Below are 21039 nucleotides of genomic sequence, written 5' to 3'. Positions count from 1 at the left end.
TAGTATACGATCACATTGTCGGGGTGGAGGGAACGGCCCGCAGACAATGGAGTGACGATTTAGGAAAGGAGATTTCAGAAAGTCAATGGGCTTACTGTTGTCGGATCACAGAACAAATCTCTGCTAGTTGTCAGTTTAAAATTATACATTATAAGTTCTTACAGCGTATCTACTACACCCCAGCTAAGAAATACAGATTTCATCTGTCTGATAATGATAGATGTGAGAGGTGTAAGAGGGCCGGGGCGGGCTTCATGCATCTTGCATGGTAATGTCTGGGGGTGTGGGAATTCTGGACACAGGTACACGGGGCCCGCGAAAAAATGTTGGGTGCCACTCTAGAGCGGGATCCGTTGGTCATGTTGCTGGGATACACTGCATACATACCCACTCATTGTAGAACATTTCTAGGTCTTGCATTACTGGCCAAACGACGGTTGGGTTGTAGATGGGGAGAGGCAGAGCTTCGAAGTTTAAGGAATGGATACGGGACGTAGTGTATTGTCAGGAGCAAAAAGGGGTTTATGCTGAAACACAACCCATGGCCTCTAGACCACGAGATATATGGAGTCCACTGCGGGCGTTCCTCGTCCCGGGTGATTAGGCTGGCGATGACTCACCCAATCAGGGCGGTGATTAAGCGATGAGTTGAGGAGCTGTGTGTAATGATGAGATGTCCACACGTTGAGTAGTATTTAGTGATGCTTTATTCCAAGATATATAGAGAGACCCCACCAGGAGCATCCAGCATGGTGCTCAGCCCAGCCAACTGTAAACTCACAGCCAGGACACCAACATTCTGAAAGGTGCATCACATGAACATTCCAATGGAGGGAGAGAAGGGTAGCATAGGGAATACCAAGATACTACACTGTGGCGATGCAGGTTACTCATGGCAAGATAGCGGGTTGGGCACTGCCAGTATTGACTATATGCATGGGCAGCTGATGTTGCCTCTCTTGTTCCTGCCTAATGATGGACTGGACATATTTGCTATGCCTTCTTATTTCTATCATGTTCCTTATGTTGTCATACCAGTGTGTGGAGCACTCATGTAATATATGCAGACTTATATTGCAGTTGCATGGGGGTGGGATGAGTGCGAAATGCTGCCTGTATTGTGGTTCCACGGATCGATTGTATATTAAATCATTACCTGCTGTCTTTGCGCTGCAGTTCAACGGATGGAAAGCCTTATCACACTGTACATGTCTGATGATGTTCTTAATAAAAGCTTTTTAAAAAAAAACAATCGATCAGAATGCTGCACAATGACAAACATTCACCCCAGTACAGAGATATGGGCCTAAAGCCATCATTTATTTGCCCCCCCATGCCATTCCAGTTCAGACCCAGCCATATGCAAATCAGTCTTGACCCTGTTCCCCATGGGAACAGTCCAGCCCAAACTATTTTTGTTGGCACACATAATATCTCACATACTATTGCTTTGTATGACCCTCAATGCTATGGTCAAGTGGAACGTCCAACTTTTGCCTTAAAGATAGCATCCACTTGACCTGGTCTAACCACAAACCAGTAATCCTGACTGTAAGAGAAAGATTGTGGCCTTACAGGATTTCACCCAACTCAGTAAAGGACTCTCACCGGTAACCGTTATTGAAAGGTGGGCAACCTGTATTTAACTTATGTCCTTGGTGGCCCAGAAACTCCAGTTAGTAAGCAAAGAAACAGCATTGTCAACTCCCAGAAGGTGTCTGAAAAAGTGAACATGTACCTTTTGAATTACAAGATGAGATATGACCTCAATCAACCAGCTCAGCCCCATGATTTTCTTTTAGAAGAGTTTGTGAGAATTATCATTTCAGGGCACATTGAGAAAGGATAGACCAAATATAACAAAAAAATCAACATTTCAAAATTAACAAAGTGTTTTTCCTCAAGATGGGAAGTGTTGGAGCATAAAGCACTTGGCAAAAATTGGGAGTCGTGGTGTTGTAACTGTATCTTGAGAACAGTAGCCCAGAATATAAAGGTTCTGTAATGCACAATGTGGTTGAAAATTCCTTGACTGCTGATGAGCTCAGGTCTGCCCCATATCATGCCCATAGGGATGGCTGTGACATGTCTAACCATTCAGAAACAAATTTTGAATCACAAACTGCTGGTGATTTATCTGACATTTCTATTGCCCAATGTGTGAAGGCATCTGCCAGGAAGGAACACCTTCGTAAAGGATTATTCATGAATTATCAATTTCTATTCTTCATTTTCATTTAACCCTTATTACCTGAAGAGGAATATGTGGAATATCTTTGAATTCTACAATGAAATTGTACACATAGGGGCTGATGCTGATGCAGTTAAGAAGACCTCTTAACGGCATTTGCTCCGTCCAAATCGGATCGGGAACGTGTCTTTCCGACCGACTCGGAAAGGTTTGTGACCGACCGAGTATGATGCGAGTTAGGCATTAGGAATATCCCAATCCGAAACCAATGGCATTTGGAAATGACCAAGCCGTACAGAGCAGAATCGTACGTCTCTACGGGCACATTTCTGAATGACTGAGTACGATGCTGGATTTAGACTGCCTTTCTTAATCGTGACTTCTGACTCAATCAGCAGTCAGAAGCAGACTTTGGGGGCTCGTAGTTGGCCCCCCTGCACCCACAGCCTTCCCAATTGGGCCCGTGGGGGTACCCATGGGTCACCTCTTACCAGCCATGTACAGTGTGGCAGGGATCAGGGGGTGCCCGCCACAGGGTGCCCGATTTTCCCCAGCCACCCCTTTCTTCAATGGGAGCCTATGCATTCGATCGGAACAAAGGCTCCCATTGAAGTCAATGGGAGTCTAACCAAATCGTATCTGGAGGCATCCGGATGCATCGCACTCGGTCGGTTGGACTCTCCCGACCCGATTTAGTCAGAAACCATTCTCAAACCCAATCGGTTGGGAAACTTTCCAAACCGCATCAGAATCGGGCCCCTAGTGGGTTTTCTTTACATTGCATCCACCTTTATTGTGAATTCTCTCGTTCCCAGTTCTTCCTTCCTGGTTTACTCTTTCCCTATGGTTTCTTTATAGAATGTTGAGGCTCAGAATGTTAGGGTGGGGGACAGTTGCAGACAGTTGGATGGTGCCCTTGTGCCTGATGAACAAACTTGTTACTGGTGAATAAACCTAATTCTGCTTACCTCCTGTCTGGTGCCTCTTGCGACAATTTCATTTTACCAGATGTTGTGACCCAGTAGTTTTGCTTTTCTTGCATAAAGAGTCCTGAATAGGGCATACTGCAAACTGGGTCATCCATAGGTGTCTAGGTGAGTTCAAAGTGTGGATGGATGTTCGTGGCTGTGCACAGTAGAGAGTTTTGGAGTTGAGGTTGAAGGCAGTGCGAGTTTCATGTAGTGCCCATGAGTTGGTGATGAAGGTTTTCAGAATTTATGTTTATCCAATCCTTGGCCTCCTTACAGATCGCATAGAATGGTCGTGATAAAAGTCTCAATTATAATTACATTTCTGTAGAGCAGTAAGTGAAGAAAAGATCCAGCTGTCAAAATATTAACAGTATAAAAGGATAAGAAACCGTCACCTTTTTAATCTGACTTTAAAAATTGCTCTTGGTATTTCGCTTTATGCAGTCCCTAAATATGGAGTGGGCCCCATTAGTAAGACTTTGAAATTACATTCTCTAGCAAACAAGTACCCCACAATATGGTAGAAGCAAAAAGATTCTAATGTGGAACACTAACCTGAAACCAATCTATTTTATTTCTTTACAGAAAATCCCTCGAAGCTTATAAACAGAGCAAGTTCTGGAACCATCCTGTCGGCAATGCTAGTTATGGTCTGCCACATGTTTTAGGGATCTTCAAGACAGTCCTCCGACACAGAAGATGCCAGAGCTACATGTGCAGCCCTAACTGCAATTCGTGGGATATCTGTACCCTCAAATGCCCGGAAAAAAAACAGAAGAACTCACCGGGACTTAAGCATCAGATGTGATTACGCTTTATGGGGTTCCTCCTCCTCTCTTGAAAATGAATATTTTGTAAGAGTGCAAAAAAAAATTCACTTGTGCTTCGCTCTCTCAAATGTACATTTTTTGACCGTGCGCCTTAAGTGTAATTTGGCATACTTCTTGCTTTGAACAATATATTCTACATGTGTAACATTGGCAAGATATGTATGGCACAACAGATAAATCAAACAACTCTCTACAGAACATGTCAACGGGCTAGGTCTTCATATAGGGTCTCATTAGCAGTGGCTCATCCGCAATGGCGGAGGTGCGTTGCCCCACTGGCTCAGAGCCAGAAGCTGAAAAATACAATTATATTTTATTATTATTTTACTTTTCAGCTGCTGGCTGAACCAAGTGTGTGCAGGGAGGGGCAGGGCTGCGCCTTAGGATGGGGTAGGAGGAGTGGAGTGCACTTATAAGTGGCCAGACAGACATGCAGAGGTAGGTTTCTCCAACCCAGCTGTATTCCACAGCGGATGGAGAAACGGCCCTGACTCCCTGTGCCTGAGTGAGTGTTCAACCAGCCCGCTCAGACCAATCCCCGCACTGCTCTCATGCAGCATGAGAGCATTGTGGGGATTGGATGAGGAGTCTCTGATGGTGTTCCAGGGACATCTGTGAGCAGGAATCAGAGGAGCAATGAGGCGCGAGGCGTCTGGCAGCATCAGGTAATTTTTTTAAATCTTTAATTCCACCCGCCTCTGCTGCCCCGCGCTCCCGCCACTTTTTAGTGCCAACAGCCGTGACTGGGCCTCATTATGAGGTCATTCATTGTGAGACCCTGTATGCCCCACCATTCCCCCTGTTTACTAATACCGGAAGCACCAGTAACATCGGGGTGGCGTATTTACATAGGATTACAAATTGGGGCCTGAGGGTCCCCTTAATAATGAGGGCTTTGCAGGGGAATTGGTAATACCTCATTCCTTCCCAGAGTTTTTACCTGGAGCTTTCAGCTACTGGATTCATGGGATTCCCACAGATCTCCCAATTATGATTATAGTATCAGTAATTTTCGTTACCAGCCACACTGGAATTAAAGAGGAACAGATAAAAAGGCCCAACGTCACCATTTCTGAGTGCTTCTCATAAGTAAGCTAATGAAATGAGGCGGAGAACGATACCGTGACTCACTTGGCATCACACCAATCGGCCATTTGAGGAAGACGGGATTAGAACCCAGGTTTGCTCCTTGGTTTTACAATTGACAACATTTCTGCTAGACCACACCCCATTCCAAGTATACATAGCAACCACTTCTAATTAACTCATCTCAAGGAAGACATTTAGTTCCAGACAGAGAGTTTGATTTCAATTGAGGGGGTGGGGTGGGGGTGGGAGAGGGCCCCTGCACAGAAGACATTGATGTTTCCCAAGCCATTAATTGACCCCGATTTAATAATTATTGGTAAACTGGTTTTAACCTTGTGTCACTGGTTGTCATTTTTTCTATCTTAGATTTTAGTGGAAACCTAAAATCTGGATGAAAAGTAACACAAACTAAATTCCTCCAATCTCCTCTCTCTGCTCACAATAATGGCCACCAATAGCTCAGCAGCCTGCTGGCTTTATAAGTCAAACTGGTGCTTTTCAGTCTCCTGGTTCACCCAACCTCACTATCAACTTCGCTTAGTTATTGCTGCCCCCTCTGGCTGTACAATATCCTCTGCTCTTCTTGGTATAGGTCACCATCAAAGGGTTTAAGGCCTGAAGCAAAGGCGTATTCTTGCACCCATGCAGTTTTCCAAGACATGGAGAAGGTACGGAGTGAAGCCATGGTATTTCCACCGAAGACAGGATCCTTGCATATGCCTTTATTGCAATACATCATCCTGGGCTGTACGATTATTCGTTTTCAAAGGTCCCTAAACACCTATGAATGCTAATCCAAAGTCATTAAGTGAGACTTGATTGGCGATACATACAACGCACCAAAACATGTAAAATCTATCTAGATAGAGAGAGATCGATGTATGATAGAATATAGACGCTTTGGGACAACAGTTCAACCAGAGTTATTTGTATGGGGTACAGTGATAAGGGAAGCTTTATGTTATGAGCACAAAGGATGGAGTAAATGTAAATGTGGGATACTTGTAAAGCGCACTGTTACTCTACCCGAGTGTCCTGGTGCTGTAGACCGCTGGGGAACCCGTCCTGGTTTTCCCTGTGAGATGCTCCCTTTCTGGGTATCTCCAGGGTGAAACCAGGCATCCCCGGCGTCTGTGGGGGGCCGTTGTAGAGATGAGGCAAGCTTAATGCCCAGAGTCACCGAGTGTGTTCCCTGGTTAGAGTAGGCACTGAGGCGAGAATTATCGAGTCCGTTGACCCTGGTCCAAGACCCTGCCGCGTCGGGAATTGAACCCTGGTCCCGGGCCGTTCTCTGCTTACAGTTCTGCCGCCTCTAACCAGTGAGCCACACCTCTCCACTGTAGGGGGACGTTAGAAAGTAAGGGGAACGCAAGAGGGCAGTAAGAGGAGCATATAGTGCCTTGCTGTTATTTTGGGACAGGGAGGTCCCTTTCATATAAAAAAAAGCCTTTACCCCCTGTCCTGAGTGCCTGACCACCTTTAACTGGTAACTGGCTAAACTGGTATCCTTACATATTATGACCTTGAAATCACACTAATCTAGGGTTTGCACAGAAGTCCAAGCCGGTCCCTGGTAACATGAGGTTCAGAACCTGTTCTGCAACTCGGAGGAGTGCACCAAGTGTGCCCTTTGAGTTCGTAGTGAGCTACTGCTCATTCCCTGGGTGTATCACATAATGTGGTGGTGACAACATGCCATGCCATGTTATATGAATCTTGTGAATAGACCTTTTTCTCTGTTCAGTGTGTGTGTGGTCTACTGACCCCACTCATATTAAATTCAGCTATTATCTGAAACTGAGAACTTTGCGTTGACATCCCATGTACATGTGCAGTGCATGTGTGTGCAGCACATGCACAATAGTACGACTCTGTTGTGTTGTGGAAGTTTGAATACAGTGGCCAGTGGGATCCATTTTGGATGCCCCTGGTTTAGCACAAGATGAGGACAGCTTCGTCTAGACAGTGAATGTGTTCCTGTGGCTGAAGAGTGGAGGCCCAGATACTGAAGTAAGACGGATGGAGATAGGGCTACCTTTAGAAATTCAATGAGCAGAGGGTGGATGAGTAGTTATTCCTGACCGCTGTCATTTGAAAGATGGTGGGGCTCCAGCACTGTTGTTTGAAGTGAGGCAGTTTCTAGGCAGGGTCAGTCCTTTCATCTGTCTTTGATAATTGCGTTATGAAAGGCTGATGACATCCAGATGCTGAGATCTCACACTTCATTCTGCCCCTGTGTAAACACTCTTGCTTGTAGCCATCTCCTTTGCAACCTGCTGTGAGAACCATCACTTTGCACCATGGCTTTAGCCTGGAGAGTAGCCTGAAAATTACACTTGAAAGAGAACAAAACCAAACCATTTCTGAAGCCTTAATCTTTGGATCCACATCTGGAAAATGTATATCAAATTGGGATCCAAAGCACACCATTTTGTTGTAGTCCCAAGTTTTTCTTCATGACAGAGAATGCGAGTGCTCCACAAAGTACTTAAAAGATTGATGAGTGACCTACGCTGGTGCCTGCATAACAGCCGGTCATCCAGAGATAAGTGGACATCACCTGAAGTCTGTACTTTCTGAGTGGAGGGTCTGCCTGCCTTCTGAGAGGGGAACGGAGTATGTCTGGCCGTGCAAGATGACCAGAGAATCTCAGCATGTCCCTAGCATGAGAAGCACCCAGAGAAAGCTTATTTTCTCTGAGCACAAAATCAGAAACGATCTGTGTTGTGAAATGGTTCCCCCAGACGCTCAGTGCAGTTTTCTGTTAAGCTGCAATATGATAATACCTGAACGACTCATGTTAACCAGCATTTTGCCACGGTTCGAGTATCTAGTGCTATCACTGTGGTCGTGTTGAAGGAAATCAGAATTGCCACCAAAGCAAGAAGGCCTACTCGGCCTAGATGTTTCAAATTCCAGAAGACACCATCGCAAGTGATTTAGCTTGAAGACTGCAGATGGCATGCTGAGACACGAGCCATAGCTGGCCAGGAAGCCTGCTGCCAAGGTTGACTCGGCTGGCCCGGCTCACTTCCCCAATTTCTTCTGCAACTATCCTCCTGAACGAGGCTGTAGGGCAGCCTACACCTGAGGAGCCACTGATGTGAACCCAGGAGCCAACCCGCTCTGATCGTGCTGTCCAAACTGCTTCTGAAGCTAGCAGTACATATAGAGAGGGGTCCCAGTACATAGAGACTTTAGATCAGAAATGTTAGAAAATAAACACAAAAAAATAATGTATAGCATAGACACATTTGTTATTTAATTACAGTGTGTGTTCAAAGTACAGAACATAGTGCAAAGAATCATTTCGTCATCATCATAATAAAACAGTGCCCCCAAATAGTGAGAGGGTAAGGAGGGGTGGGTAGTGCAATGTGAGAAAAGTAGTGAGAGATTTCATTACAATCTAAAATGCAATATCAATTTTGCAGCTATGCAAGAATACATAACTCAACCCTGGCTTCACCTTAAAGCCAGCTACAGGAGAGGACATATAATGTTCATAACTTATTTGGTACAACAACATGCAGAAGACGCTTGTGTAAATATCATATTAGTTAGTAGGGCAAGCTGTTGGGAAGGTGGAAAAACAGTCGATGTTTCGACCCCAAAATAAATGGTAGGTAACCGTTGAGCCTTAGAACGGGGTCTTCATCAGGACGTGGGGGGTGTAGGTGGGGCAGGTAACTCATCGAGAAGACATCAGAGGGTTGGGCCGGAGGGGTCCAATCCAGAGGGGGCGCAGAATAATTGGAATCAACATAAAACTGCAACCATAGAACGTTAATTAATATGGTGGTTATCGATTGCCAAGCAGGTCAGAATGAATAATGGTATTGACAATGACTTCTAATGAATTGGGAAAGCCGCTGCAACGGTCGGCATCAACTTTCAAATGGGCCGCTGTACGATGTATCCGTGACCGCGTTCGCCGTGGAATGAGCTAGCAGGGCAGCACTAGCGACAAGATACTAGACATGCACAGGCGAGTCTGCCCACACTCAAAGACTATTGCCAAAAAGGGATAAAGAGACACTGCACTGAAGTTGCATAATTTACCTGTAAGAGAAATGAAGGCCCTTATTATTGTGGACAGTCTATGTAGGGCCACTGGAATTATGCAGTAGCAGAGGAACAAATTATGCGGCAGAGTTGAGTAAATTATGCAGCAAGAAAAGGCAAATTATGTGGCATTTTGCAGTACATTTTGCTTTATAGTATCACTTCATTATTTTGTCAATGTTGAACTTGTTAACACTGTTTGGGTTTTAGTTGCACCTCTTTAGTACCACTTTAACACCGTTATATAGCAATAAGCAACAGAAAGGTGACTAGTCAACCTTTGCAAAGGGCTTTCCACAGCACAGCAACACGTGTTGTTGCGTTTTAGTAACTTTTAAACTGTTTGAACGAGAAACAATTTTTTTGTTTGTTAAAATCTGTAGTTTATGTACATGATAATGGATTATGTGGAAAACGCGGGAAATTTATAATTATGAGAAAATCGCCACAGTCGCACAATCGCATTATTCCAGTGACCCTGTATATAAAAGGCCTCAACCACAGCTGGAGGAAGGGAGGATACTGAGAAGGCACATGGAAGAAGGCGTGCAATGTCTCACTCCCTAACGCAATGTAGTTTTCAATCCTGTAAGACGCATCCAATAATTGTGTAGTATTAATTTCTGCTGTGTGATTAAAGTGCTCTCTTTGTAACATAAATAAGCATTGGGCTGGACATTATGTTTTTGTCCCTTCTGAAGTTGTGTCTGTAGTGCATGACGCACCTGCAGGTATCAGAAGTATTCTGAGTTGGCTAAGTCATATTCTTGTTGTGAGGAGTGAAACGATTTAATTTTGCCCCTCACCCATAAGTCCCCTATCTTGGAGATCCCTATCAGGTCCCATTTATCGAACCCCTTCGACGTCCACAGACTGCCCAGTGCCTCTGTATCCCATAGGGGAGTAGCCAGTGTAAGTTTTCGCTCCCACCACAGGCCTACAGTCGCCGCTTGCCAGATTTGTACTGAGTGCTTAGTTGGTCCTGTCAGGGGAAGCCGCCATGGCTTAGAATATAGTGCCCTGTTGTAGTTCCCTCCAGGCAATAGCCATCTACCTATTGCAAAGCCCGGATCATCTGCGCGACGGTAAGTTCTGTGAGTTATGGCGACCAGGTGGGCCGCCCAATAATATTTTTTAAGGTCAGGGAGACCAATCCCTTCATCATATCAGCTTAGGTTTAGTTTGACCAGCGCGATGCAGGGTTTCCCTTCCCATAGCAGTTCTCTCGGCAGGCTTTCGATCTCTCTAAAGCATCGCGTGGGAAACAAGTTGGGGGAGTTTTGCAGCACGTATAAGAAGTGAGGCAGGGGCATCATTTTAAAAAGAGCCGCCCTGCCCAGCATTGAGAGTGGGAGAGCCTTCCAGCTTACTATGTCCCGCCTCAATCTCTGCAAGGGTGGGAACAGGTTGCAATCAAATTGGCGTTTAGGGTCAGAGGTGATAAAAATGCCTAACTACTTAAAGCCCACTGTGGTGATCTGCACAGGGCAAACTCTTGGCAGGACAGGCGGAGGTCCACTGAGGACATATAGTATTGACTTGCTCCAGTTGATGGAGAATCCGGAATATCTGCCAAAGATTGCAAAAATATCCAGCACACTCACAAGTGAAGCTTTGGGGGAGGCCAAAAACAGAAGGATGTCATCCGCGCACAATGAAATGTGGTCTTCCCAGGTTTCTGACCATCGCAGTCCTCGTTTCACTGGAACTTGAGGATCCATACCACCAATGGTTTGAACGCCAGGGAAAAAGAGAAAACGTTTTTAAATCAATCTGAGGCAGAATTCATTTTTTCAGGTAGACACATTTTCCATATAATACAAACTTTTCATGCAATTTGACATGAAAGGCGTCTGATTTCATTCTGAAAAGATATGAATAGCAGAGGAATAATTCTACATAATTCTCGTTTTCATAAGAATACCCAAGCACATTCATCGCGTGGGTGAAAGTGAATAAATATGCACTGATCATCCCCGGGTCTCTCGGAGCTGAAAAGGGGGTGAATTAAACGTATATAAGAAATATTCCCAATTTCATCTCCTTCTTCATTTGATTGATAAAGTAATTCACTACCTGTGAGCTTCCAAGCATGGAAATCGGGAGGCCACTTCAAAGGATTGCTGCTCTAGAAGGTTAGCTCTAAGCACAGCCCGCTCTTTGTATTTTGCTTCGAGCCATGGCCATGTTGCTTTTGGACAAAAGTCTCTCACTGAATAACAAATCTGCAGCCTGCTACAGAGGTATAGACAGTGATTTAAACACAGGGCTGCATTGGCCATTGATCCCTTCAGGCATTTTTCACAGGGGACCGGAGCCATTGGAGACTGGCTTTGTAGGTCAAGGGCCTCCCACCTCCACTGGCTCTCAAACAACTGGGGAGATATGGCTCCTACCTGCTTTGTCCTTCTCAGCTCTTGCTACTGCATTTTGGAGAATCTGCAATTTCCAATGTTAGTGCTAGGGATTCTCAAATAGAGGGTAATTCAATGGTCTTTTTTACTGCTCCCTGTTCACCTCACTATAACGAATCTATACATCTCCTCTAGTAAAGATTTAACATGCTGGATTACTTTAAGATGCCTAGAGAAGAACTTAAACGCAATGACTTGGCTACCTATTGACATTATGTCAAAACTAATCCACATTTTTACTTTTGTATTGTGTTAAGTATACATGGTATAAACAAAAATGGCAGGAAGGTACAGCATTCAGACATGATCGAAAGGGGGCACTCCAGTTATCGAGGGAAGCAATGAAGCAATCAAGTAGTACACCATTCAGAAGTCTTAAATCCAGCAGGTAGAGTGGGGTCAGGCCCCAATGTCCCTCTCAGTTGTTCCAATGCAGGTGAAAGGCTTTACAGAGCAGACCATCTCCAGTTTACTATGGTACCTTCCAGGCAGAATGCTTCCCTCTGCTCAGAGCAAACTTCTCCATATTTCCCAAATTTAGGAAAGTTTGTTGGGGAGGAAGCAGTTTTCTCCTCAACACCGTAACATTGTGGAACTCACTTCCTTTAGCCATAAAAGCTGCCCAACATTACTCTCCTTTAGAACAGCACTGAAAACCTGGCTCTAAATATTACTTTATTACTCATTTCGGCAGACTCCTCCGCTGCAGCGCCTAGACGACGTTGAACATTCGAGTGCTATATACATTTCAAATTTAATTCAATTCAGTTCAGTGACATTCAACCTGCTCAATCGCTCCCCTCCTACGACGTCAAGCGTCAAGTGTTCACAGGTAGCCCCGAAGTGGGCTCCAAATGTCTTTGGGCCGAGCAGCAGACAGGAGCGGCTCCGCATAAAGATCTAGCTGTCCATTGCAATAAATCAAAGAAATGAGCTACAACTTGTATTTACACTGGAGAACGAAACTTGAGCCCCCCACCTCCAAAATTACATGGAAGGGCCCCCTCTGTACTCACTCAGGAGCTACCAGGCCAGGGTACTGCGCTAAGGGGCCCTAAAGCTCGGGACCCCCCTCTACACTGCTGGTGCCTTTGTTATGCCACTGCTTGTATTTAGGATACCTGCCCCTATCCCAGAAGCAGGCCACCAAACGCTTTGCCTGCAAAAGGGCCAGGGCTGTGCAGTAGTGAAAGGAAAATGGCACACCACACATCTCCCTCACCATAGCCTTTGGGGTATCTTCCTCCAAAACTGCATTACCGGTCCCCTAGCTCCGAGTGCTCTGTCCTCTGTTATCTTGTTCCCAATGAGCATCAGAGTGACATGGGATGAGACTCCAGCATCCAGCTCCTCCAAATATATTTACTTATTCGGGGGAGGGGGGGAGGGGGCAACAACACTTGCCCAATCTAAAGCTATCAGAATTTGCTTCCTCTGATTTCCTTCGAGTCTCTGCACCATTCTGCAAAAACTGAGTTTGTTTCTCATTTATACTGGTGTTGGACTAGAACATGGGTACTCACAAACTTTCTCTCGGGGGCCAAATTTACAGTGTGGTTTGTCGTAGAGGGCCGCACTGGTGGGGATGGGGTCAGTGGGGGAGGGGTGCGGGGCTAAACTGTGGACATGAGGTTGAACACAGGTCCCTGCTGCGGATGCCTTCATCTACAGACGCACCAGACCCGGCCTCCACACATATATCTCTCTCTCTGTCTCTCTCTCTCTATCTTTCTCTCCCTCTCTCTATCTCTCTTCTTCTCTCTCTCTCCCTCACTCTCTCACTCCCTCTCTCTGTCTCCTTCTCTGTCTCCCTCTCTCTCTCTCCCCCAGACTCCCTCCCTCTGTCTCCCTCTGTCTCTCTCTGTTTCCCTCTCTCTGTCTCCCCCTCTCTCTGTCTCTCCCTCTCTCTGTCTCTCCCTCTCTCTGTCTCCCTTTCCCTCCCTCTCCCTCTGTCTCCCTCGGTCTCTTTCCCTCTGTCTCCCTCCCTCTCCCTCCTCCCTCTCTGTCTCCCCCTCCCTCTGTCTCCCTCCCTCCGTCTCTCTCTCCCTCCCTCCCTCATTCTTCCTTATCCTCCCTCCCGGTCTCCCTCCCTCTGTCTCACTCCCTCTGTCACCCTCCTCCCTCTGTCTGTCTCCCTGTCTGTCTCCCTCTGTCTCCATACCTCTGTCTCCCTCCCTCTGTCTACGTCTCCCTCCCATCCCTCTCCCTCACTTCCTCTGCCTACCTCCCTCTCCCTCTGTCTCCCACCCTCTGTCTCCCTCCCTTGGTCTCCCTCTGTCTGTCTCCCTCTGTCTCCCTCTCCGTCTCCATCTCTCTCGGTCTCCCTCCCTCTGTCACTCTCTGTCACCCTCCCTCTGTCACCCTGTCTCCCCCCCCTGTCACCCTGTCTCCCTCCCTCTGTCTCCCTCTCCCTGTCTCCCTCCCTCTGTCTGTCTCCCTCCCTCTGTTACTCTGTCTCCCTCCCTCTGTCTCCCTCCCTCTGTCTCCCTCCCTCTGTCTCCCTCCCTCTGTCTCCCTCCCTCTGTCTCCCTCTCCCTGTCTCCCTCCCTCTGTCTGTCTCCCTCCCTCTGTCTCTCTCTGTCTCCCTCCCTCTGTCTCCCTCCCTCTGTCTCCCTCCCTCTGTATCCCTCCCTCTGTCTCCCTCTCTCGGTCTCCCTCTCCCTCCGTCTCCCCCTAACTCCCTCCCTCTGTCTCCCTCCCTCTGTCTGTCTCCATCTGTCTCCCTCTCTCTCTGTCTCCCTCCCTCTTCCTCTGTCACACTGTCTCCCTCCATCTGTCTCCATCTGTCTCCCTCTGTCTCCCTCTCCCTCCCTGTCTCCCTCCCTCACCTCACCCTGCGTGTATCAGCCTGCGCTGAGAAAGCTTCCCAGGTGCACACACACACAGCCGCACCCGAGTACCTCACAGGTCATTAAAAGACCATTTACTTGTTAATGAGGCTTTGTTGTATTTGACCTCTTCTTAGCGCCCCTGCGTCTCTACTCTGACTATCACTCGAATCGCCCGGTACCCACAGAGCAGAGCCTCTCAGAGTCGCACACTGCATCCCGCAGTGTTTGCGGACACTCTTTCAAAAAAAAATTCAAAACACAGGTACGATGTCTGCAAGGTCCGTGGCCCGCCAATAAAGGCTTTCCGGGCTGCAGGCAGCCCGAGGGCCGTACTACGAGTACCCGTGGACTAGAAAATACTTCCAGTCGATTCCTCCTATTAGCATTATGCCTAAGTTAGCATTCGCGGCACCATTTTGCATTAAGCCGCCATTTTGTGTAATGATCAAAACTAACTTCTGTCTCATTTTGTCTGCTTCAGCAGAAAGCAGCTTTGATATTTTTTTGTATTTCTCCAAGGGTGAGCTTCGTTGTCTTAATGAATACATGAATGCGCCGTTGCATACCTTCCTTGTTAGATAGGCCTGTTTTCATGCTTACAGTGGCGGGCACGGACAGAGTAACCTTGAGGCTGAGATAACATGTACCCGATCCCAGGAGTGTAGCTCATCTTCTGTGTCTCCTTTTTTAACCTGCTCCAACTGGAAATTTCCAGTTTTGGGCAGGTCTTGCTGGGTATTGGAAATGTATAACATCTGATTGGTGAGGGTCAGTCCCCTCGATAGCATCTTAGGAGGCTAGACAGACTGGACTCTGCTCGAGCGCAAAACTAATGAATAACTTGGTTTGTATTCTCTACTGTCTGACCGACTCTTCATTTGTATGTATGGCTGAGAGGTGCTCGCGAGTGACCTGGGTGACCCTAATCGAGTCACTTCCTTCATTTGGCACCCAAACAGGGACCCCATCAGGTGAGTGTCCCTTCGTTATCTGCGGACAGGTGAGCTGGACGGGGCCACGTCAGGTCAGATGGGCAGATCGGGGATCCCTGCACGATAGAGCCTAGTACTTGCAGCTGCCCGCCTGTCTGATCGGGCGGTGCCTCGCCCAGTGGTCATCCCGGCTGGGGTCCTGAAAGGCAAAACCCTTGGATCTGACTGTTTGGTCCGAAGAGTCGGCAGTGGAGAATACATTTGTTTGACCTGTGTGTACAAGGTGAGTTTGCTTTTGTTCATTGTGATTGTGGCACGACATTTGTTTGAATTGGATACAGTCTGCGGATCGTTTTTGGACAATCGCTTGATTTTGTTTGGGCTCTTTTTGAATATGGTACCATTTGAGAATTGCATTTGACAAGGTCTGTGGCCAAATTTGGGTTTAGCTATTTTGCAAATATTTGTTTGGTATACATAGTGAACATGTGTCTGTGGGACAGAATGCCTTGTCTGAGCAAGTGCGGTGTGGGCTGTCGTCGTTGTTCTACTGATGCTCGATTGGAAGAGAGTCAGCCTTCTCCCCCAGAAGGCATGCCAAATTTTGAAATGTAAGTAAAGCATGGCATTGGCCCTATTATGATTAGTACATTATGGCACAAATATACGAGGGACAATGCCAAGTTGCAGTGGTCGTTGACCGGCACCTTTGATGAACAAGAATTGAGTTTCATGCAGGATAAGTTATTCGCAAAAAGAAGTTGTCAGTCAATGTTTTATTCACTCCAAACCTGGCAGAAAGAGGCTAAAAGGAGGCAGATGAAGGCAGAAAAAGAGGCTCGGCAAGGGAGGTCGTATACAGTGACTCAGAAAGCTGTAGCATATGAGACAGAAAATAGAGAAAGGAATAGAGTGTGCACATAGGAAGTTTCTATTTCAACGCGATAAGTCTTATGTTTCTAGAGAGGAAGATGATCCGTTCATGTAGGAACTATTGGAGACCCGACCTCCACCTCCATATGCCCCACAGAGAATATATCCTGCTATGCCACCTCCCCAGCCATCTGCCCCTCCTGTCTCTGCGGCTCCTGCTTCTTCTGCTAGCAACCAGGCTGCTTCGGTCATTGCCTCTCCAATCTCTCTTTCAGCTTCTCTCCCTGCGGCTACTACGACTGCCAGTCTTCCTGCTACGCCTGTTGCTTCGGCATCTCTTTCCCCAGCTCCCACACCTACTTCATAGCCTCTGATAACGTTAGTACCGGATACTTCCATTGCTAGTGCCTCCCAGCTCTCCAATGCCCCAACATCCTTGAATATTGGAATGTCAGTGTGTGGATTTGGAAGTGGGGACTTGGCGGCTGCTAAGGAACGATTGGGACGGGTATTGATATGATCGGATGTGGGAGAGGGAAAGAAGAAAATGGTGGCTAATCAATCTGCCCAGTGGGCTCGTAACCCCATCTACAGCATAGAGGATATGTGGAGTGTGTTAAAGGACTACGAGACGTTTGTACAGCAACATGTTATGTTAATTTATTTTTTATAATGCGCACAGCTACCCAACAAGGGTTTCCCAGCGCAAGCCAACAGAAGCATAACAGTGATCTAGCATTAGCAATATTGATTAAAAAGCCAAGTTTTTAATTGTTTACGAAAGTTGGGAAACAGCTTCTCCCTCCTCATTACATCAGGCAAGGAATTCCAACTGGTGGGTCCCAATAGGGAAAAGGAACGCCCACCCATTCTCGACAGCTTAATCCTAGGAATCACAAAAAGCTCATCCGCAGAAGAGCGAAGAAGTCGGGAGGGATGGTAAAGGCGTACCAATTCTTGTAAATATTTAGGCACAGAACCAATCTTAATTCTGAACATGTAACACAGGGCCTTAAATTTTATACGATGTTCTATTTTCAGCCAATGTAGTTCTCTCAGAGAGTTACCCATGTTGGACATTCTGGGAAGTCCACAAAGCAAACGTGCTGCAGAATATTGCACTACCTGAAACTTGCGAAGTACATCTTTGTTAGACCCCAAAAAAGGACGTTGCCGTAATCCAGGCGAGATGTTACAAGTGCCTGGACCACCGTCTTTTTGGTGTCCACAGGGAGCATCCAAATTATTTTTCCTAGCAATTTTAAGATGGTAAAACAGGTGGCTGGAACTTGTATTGCCTGTGGTTTCATTGACAATTTATTGTCAATAATAAAGCCTAGATTGCGTACCTGAGAGGAGGGCTTGGGTAAGGGCCCCATTTCGTCAGGCCAATGTTGAGGGCTCCAATGTTCAGAATTTTTACCGAAGATAAGCACTTCCGTCTTATCCCAGTTTAACTTGAGCAAATTGAGCTGCATCCAGGCTGCGATGTTGCGCAAGACCAATTGCAGAATAAACTGGTCCTGTTTCCCATCAGCCGACAAGGAAAAGATGATTTGAGTATCATCGGCGTATGAAAACAGTGTAAGCCCTGCCGCTTCAGCGATCCCTGCTAAAGGCTGCACATAAATGTTAAAAAAGAGAGGGCTCAAAATAGAGCCAGAGGTACTCCATACTGGGATGTAAAGGACTTTGAAGTGGCCCTAGAAGAGAACACCTGGAAGGTACGTTCCGATAGAAAAGAGGACAACCAGCCAAGCGCCGAACCAGCAATGCCCAGTGCCTGTAAGGATTTTATTAATACGGTATGTGAAACCGTATCAACCACTGTAGTACCATCATCCAGGCGCTGACGTAGTACCTCAGTGACGCCCAGCAGTGTGGTCTCGGAAAAAAGATATGGCACCAGATGAAGAAGTACATAGAAGTTAATTTTATATCTCTAATACCGAAATCGGCATCGGCACAACCGACCCAACGACAATCCCCTCAACATGCCCTCAAACACGTCAGCTACATTGGGTTAGGGGAGCAGTGTTTTGGTGGAGTGGCTCCTCCAATAAGACTTTGGGAATGGTTGTGTAAGAAAAAGAAATGAATGGAACAAGTCCCAGAATGAAAGAAAAGAAGGGCTGTTTGTTTATAGATCACGAAAATCAAGTGTAGATTTGTGGCATGTAGCAGCAAAATGACATGGAAATAGAAAAAGGACATCGCTCTTTTTTAATGGCACATAGGCCTTGGATACTTTATGCATCCACTGAACGGATGGTCCAGTGGTAGTTCGCAGGGGCTGTGAGTGGTTTTGACACGCCAGCTCAGGCCCAGACATAGCAGAAGCCCTCCCGTCTACCTATGCCAAAGCCAGAATAGACCGAACCACTGGTGTTGGGGGTGGCATTGCTGTTATTTTTAAAAAATCGGTGCAATGTACCCTGGAACCAGTCTCCCTGAACGCCTGCGAGATGGCCTTATTTAAACTTCATCTTCACCCGAATTTTACCTTTACGGGTCACTTGATTTACCGGCCACCTGGCCCCCTCAACCCTGGGCAACCCAACTAGTGGACTGGGTCGCCTCGGTCCGAATAAACTACAGCAATATGTCCAACTTAGGCGACCTAAATATACATTTTGATGACCAGCTAAATAAACCAGGCTTGAACCTAATCCACGACCTTGCTGCCATGAATCTCACTTTGTGGAACTCGGGGGCCACACACACAAGAGGACATCTTCTGGACCCTATTTTTTCCAGTCTGCCATTGTCACTCTGCAACCCAGCCTTGCCCCTACACTGGTCTGACCATTTTCTTATAAATTTCAGCGTGTCTGACCGCATAAACTCCTGTCCCTCCAGCAGGACACGACCGTCCGGCAACAGAAACTGGAAGAAACTGGACATTAACTACCTTATGTCCGTCCTAGACTCGGCACCCCTGGATGGTTTATTTGACACCGAGGACATAAACATTGTAGCAACTAAAATTAACAAATGGCTATTAGGAGCCTTAGACACCTGCCTTACCTTGCCTCGTAAAAAAATCACAAACCACAACCCTCCTGCATTATGGTACAACGCGGAACTGAAGGCAGCAAAATCCAAGTGTAAACGCCTGGAACGACTCTGGAGGACAGACTACTCTCCTACAGCCTGCCTGACCTATCGATACGAACTTAAGCTCTATCATAAAGCTTGCACCACAGCAAGAACCAACTACGTGGCGAAAGCAATCTCAGAAGCCACTAACAAATCCAAAACCCTTTTTAATCTCGTAAAAGAATTAGCGGGCTCAAATACATCAACCAAACCTCCTCCATTGAATAATGTACAATGTGAAGAATTGGCGCAGTTCCTTACTAAAAAGATTGAGACCATCTACCAGGACATTGTAAAACAGCACCAGATACAAGCCGAAACTGTCCTGGACCCCATCCTAAGGGGGAGGCCATTTCCCCTGCGCTAAACCCGTCGTACGTGCCATTAACACTATGGCCCGAGATAAATGTTCAAGATCTTCGAGTCATCTTAGGTAAAGTAAAATCTGGCTCTCCTATCGACCCCTTCCCAATCTCTGTACTGAGACTCTTGGACACCCCAAAACTCTCTGTCATCTGTCAAACCTTGAATTTGTCCCTCTCCACAGCAAAGGTACCAGCCATGTGGAAACATGCCAAGGTGTCACCTCTTCTCAAGAAACCATCGGCAGATCCGAAAGTGCTGGCCAATTTCCGTCCTATATCCCTCCTACCTGTATTCTCCAAAATTTTGGAGAAACACGTCCACGGACACCTTGCCAGTTTCACGGAGGTTAACAACATACTTCACCCCTCCCAATCGGGTTTTCGCCCCGGTTTTTTCACTGAGACGACACTGCTTGGAGTCATGGAAAATCTCCGCCTCCTAGTCGACAGAAGTGACTCCGTTGCGCTGATTTTACTCGACCTCAGCGCAGCGTTCGACACCATCTCTCACCACATCTTGTTAAAATCGCTCTCTGCCATGGGAATTAGGGGCAAAGCTTTAGACTGGATATCATCTTTTCTGACGTTCAGGACGTTTCAAGTCACCTCCTGTACCGCGGCCTCAAATGTTCACCAATCCCCTTATGGTGTCCCTCAGGGATCTGTACTGAGCCCCCTGCTTTTTAACTTATATGTTACCCCGCTAGCTCAGATCGCCGAAGTAGCAGGCCTCAACATGTTCACTTACGCCGACGATTCTCAAATCGTATTTTCCCTCTCCAACGGAGATCACGACTCCTCCTCCCTCCTGCAGTCTGGCCTTAGGGGCATTGCCACCTGGATGAGTGAAAACATGCTCAAGCTAAACGGCAGCAAAACGGAGGTGTTAATATTGGGCCCCAATCAAAACCTCTGGAATTCAAGACATTGGCCAACTGAAATGGGCTCCCTACCCATCCCGTCACAAAAAGTACGTAACCTAGGCATCATCATCGACAACGGCCTTACTATGGAACCCCAAGTTACCAATTTGACATCCACCTGCTTCACCATCCTGAGGTGGCTCAGGAAAATCATATGGATGCTACCAGACGATACTCAAAAGTCAGTGCTAACGCATTAATCACCTCCCGCTTGGACTACGGTAACGTCCTCTACCTTGGGGCTTCTAAAGCAGTCATGCGACGCCTCCAACTGGTGCAAAACGCCGCAGCTAGACTGCTTTGCAGGTGCCACAGGAGGGAACACATGTCTGGTCACCTTAAAACGCTCCACTGGCTACGAATTGAAAATAGGGTTAAATTCAAAACCCTTAGCCTAATGCACTGAATCAAGTGGGGCAATGCACCCAGATACCTGCAAGCCCTCGTTCAAGCCTA

At 46.7% G+C, this 21039-nt stretch overlaps 1 protein-coding gene across 1 annotated transcript in view; it reads left to right on the top strand.

Annotated features, from left to right (window-relative positions):
* The window catches only part of LOC144833838 (intercellular adhesion molecule 1-like), a 317957-nt gene extending 308148 nt beyond the window's left edge, over window positions 1-9809 (top strand). Inside the window, exon 5 of the mRNA XM_078689192.1 lies at window positions 3748-9809. Within this exon, the coding sequence (XP_078545318.1) occupies window positions 3748-3830 (83 nt within the window). The 3' untranslated portion in view covers window positions 3831-9809. The remainder of the gene's footprint in view (window positions 1-3747) is intronic.
* Window positions 9810-21039: the final 11230 nt, after the last annotated feature.

The sequence above is a fragment of the Lissotriton helveticus genome, chromosome 1_1, assembly GCF_964261635.1.
Source record: "Lissotriton helveticus chromosome 1_1, aLisHel1.1, whole genome shotgun sequence".
NCBI lineage: Eukaryota > Metazoa > Chordata > Amphibia > Caudata > Salamandridae > Lissotriton > Lissotriton helveticus.
The sequence above is the reverse complement of the archived record's forward strand: the minus strand, read 5'-3'. Positions and strand labels throughout refer to the sequence as shown.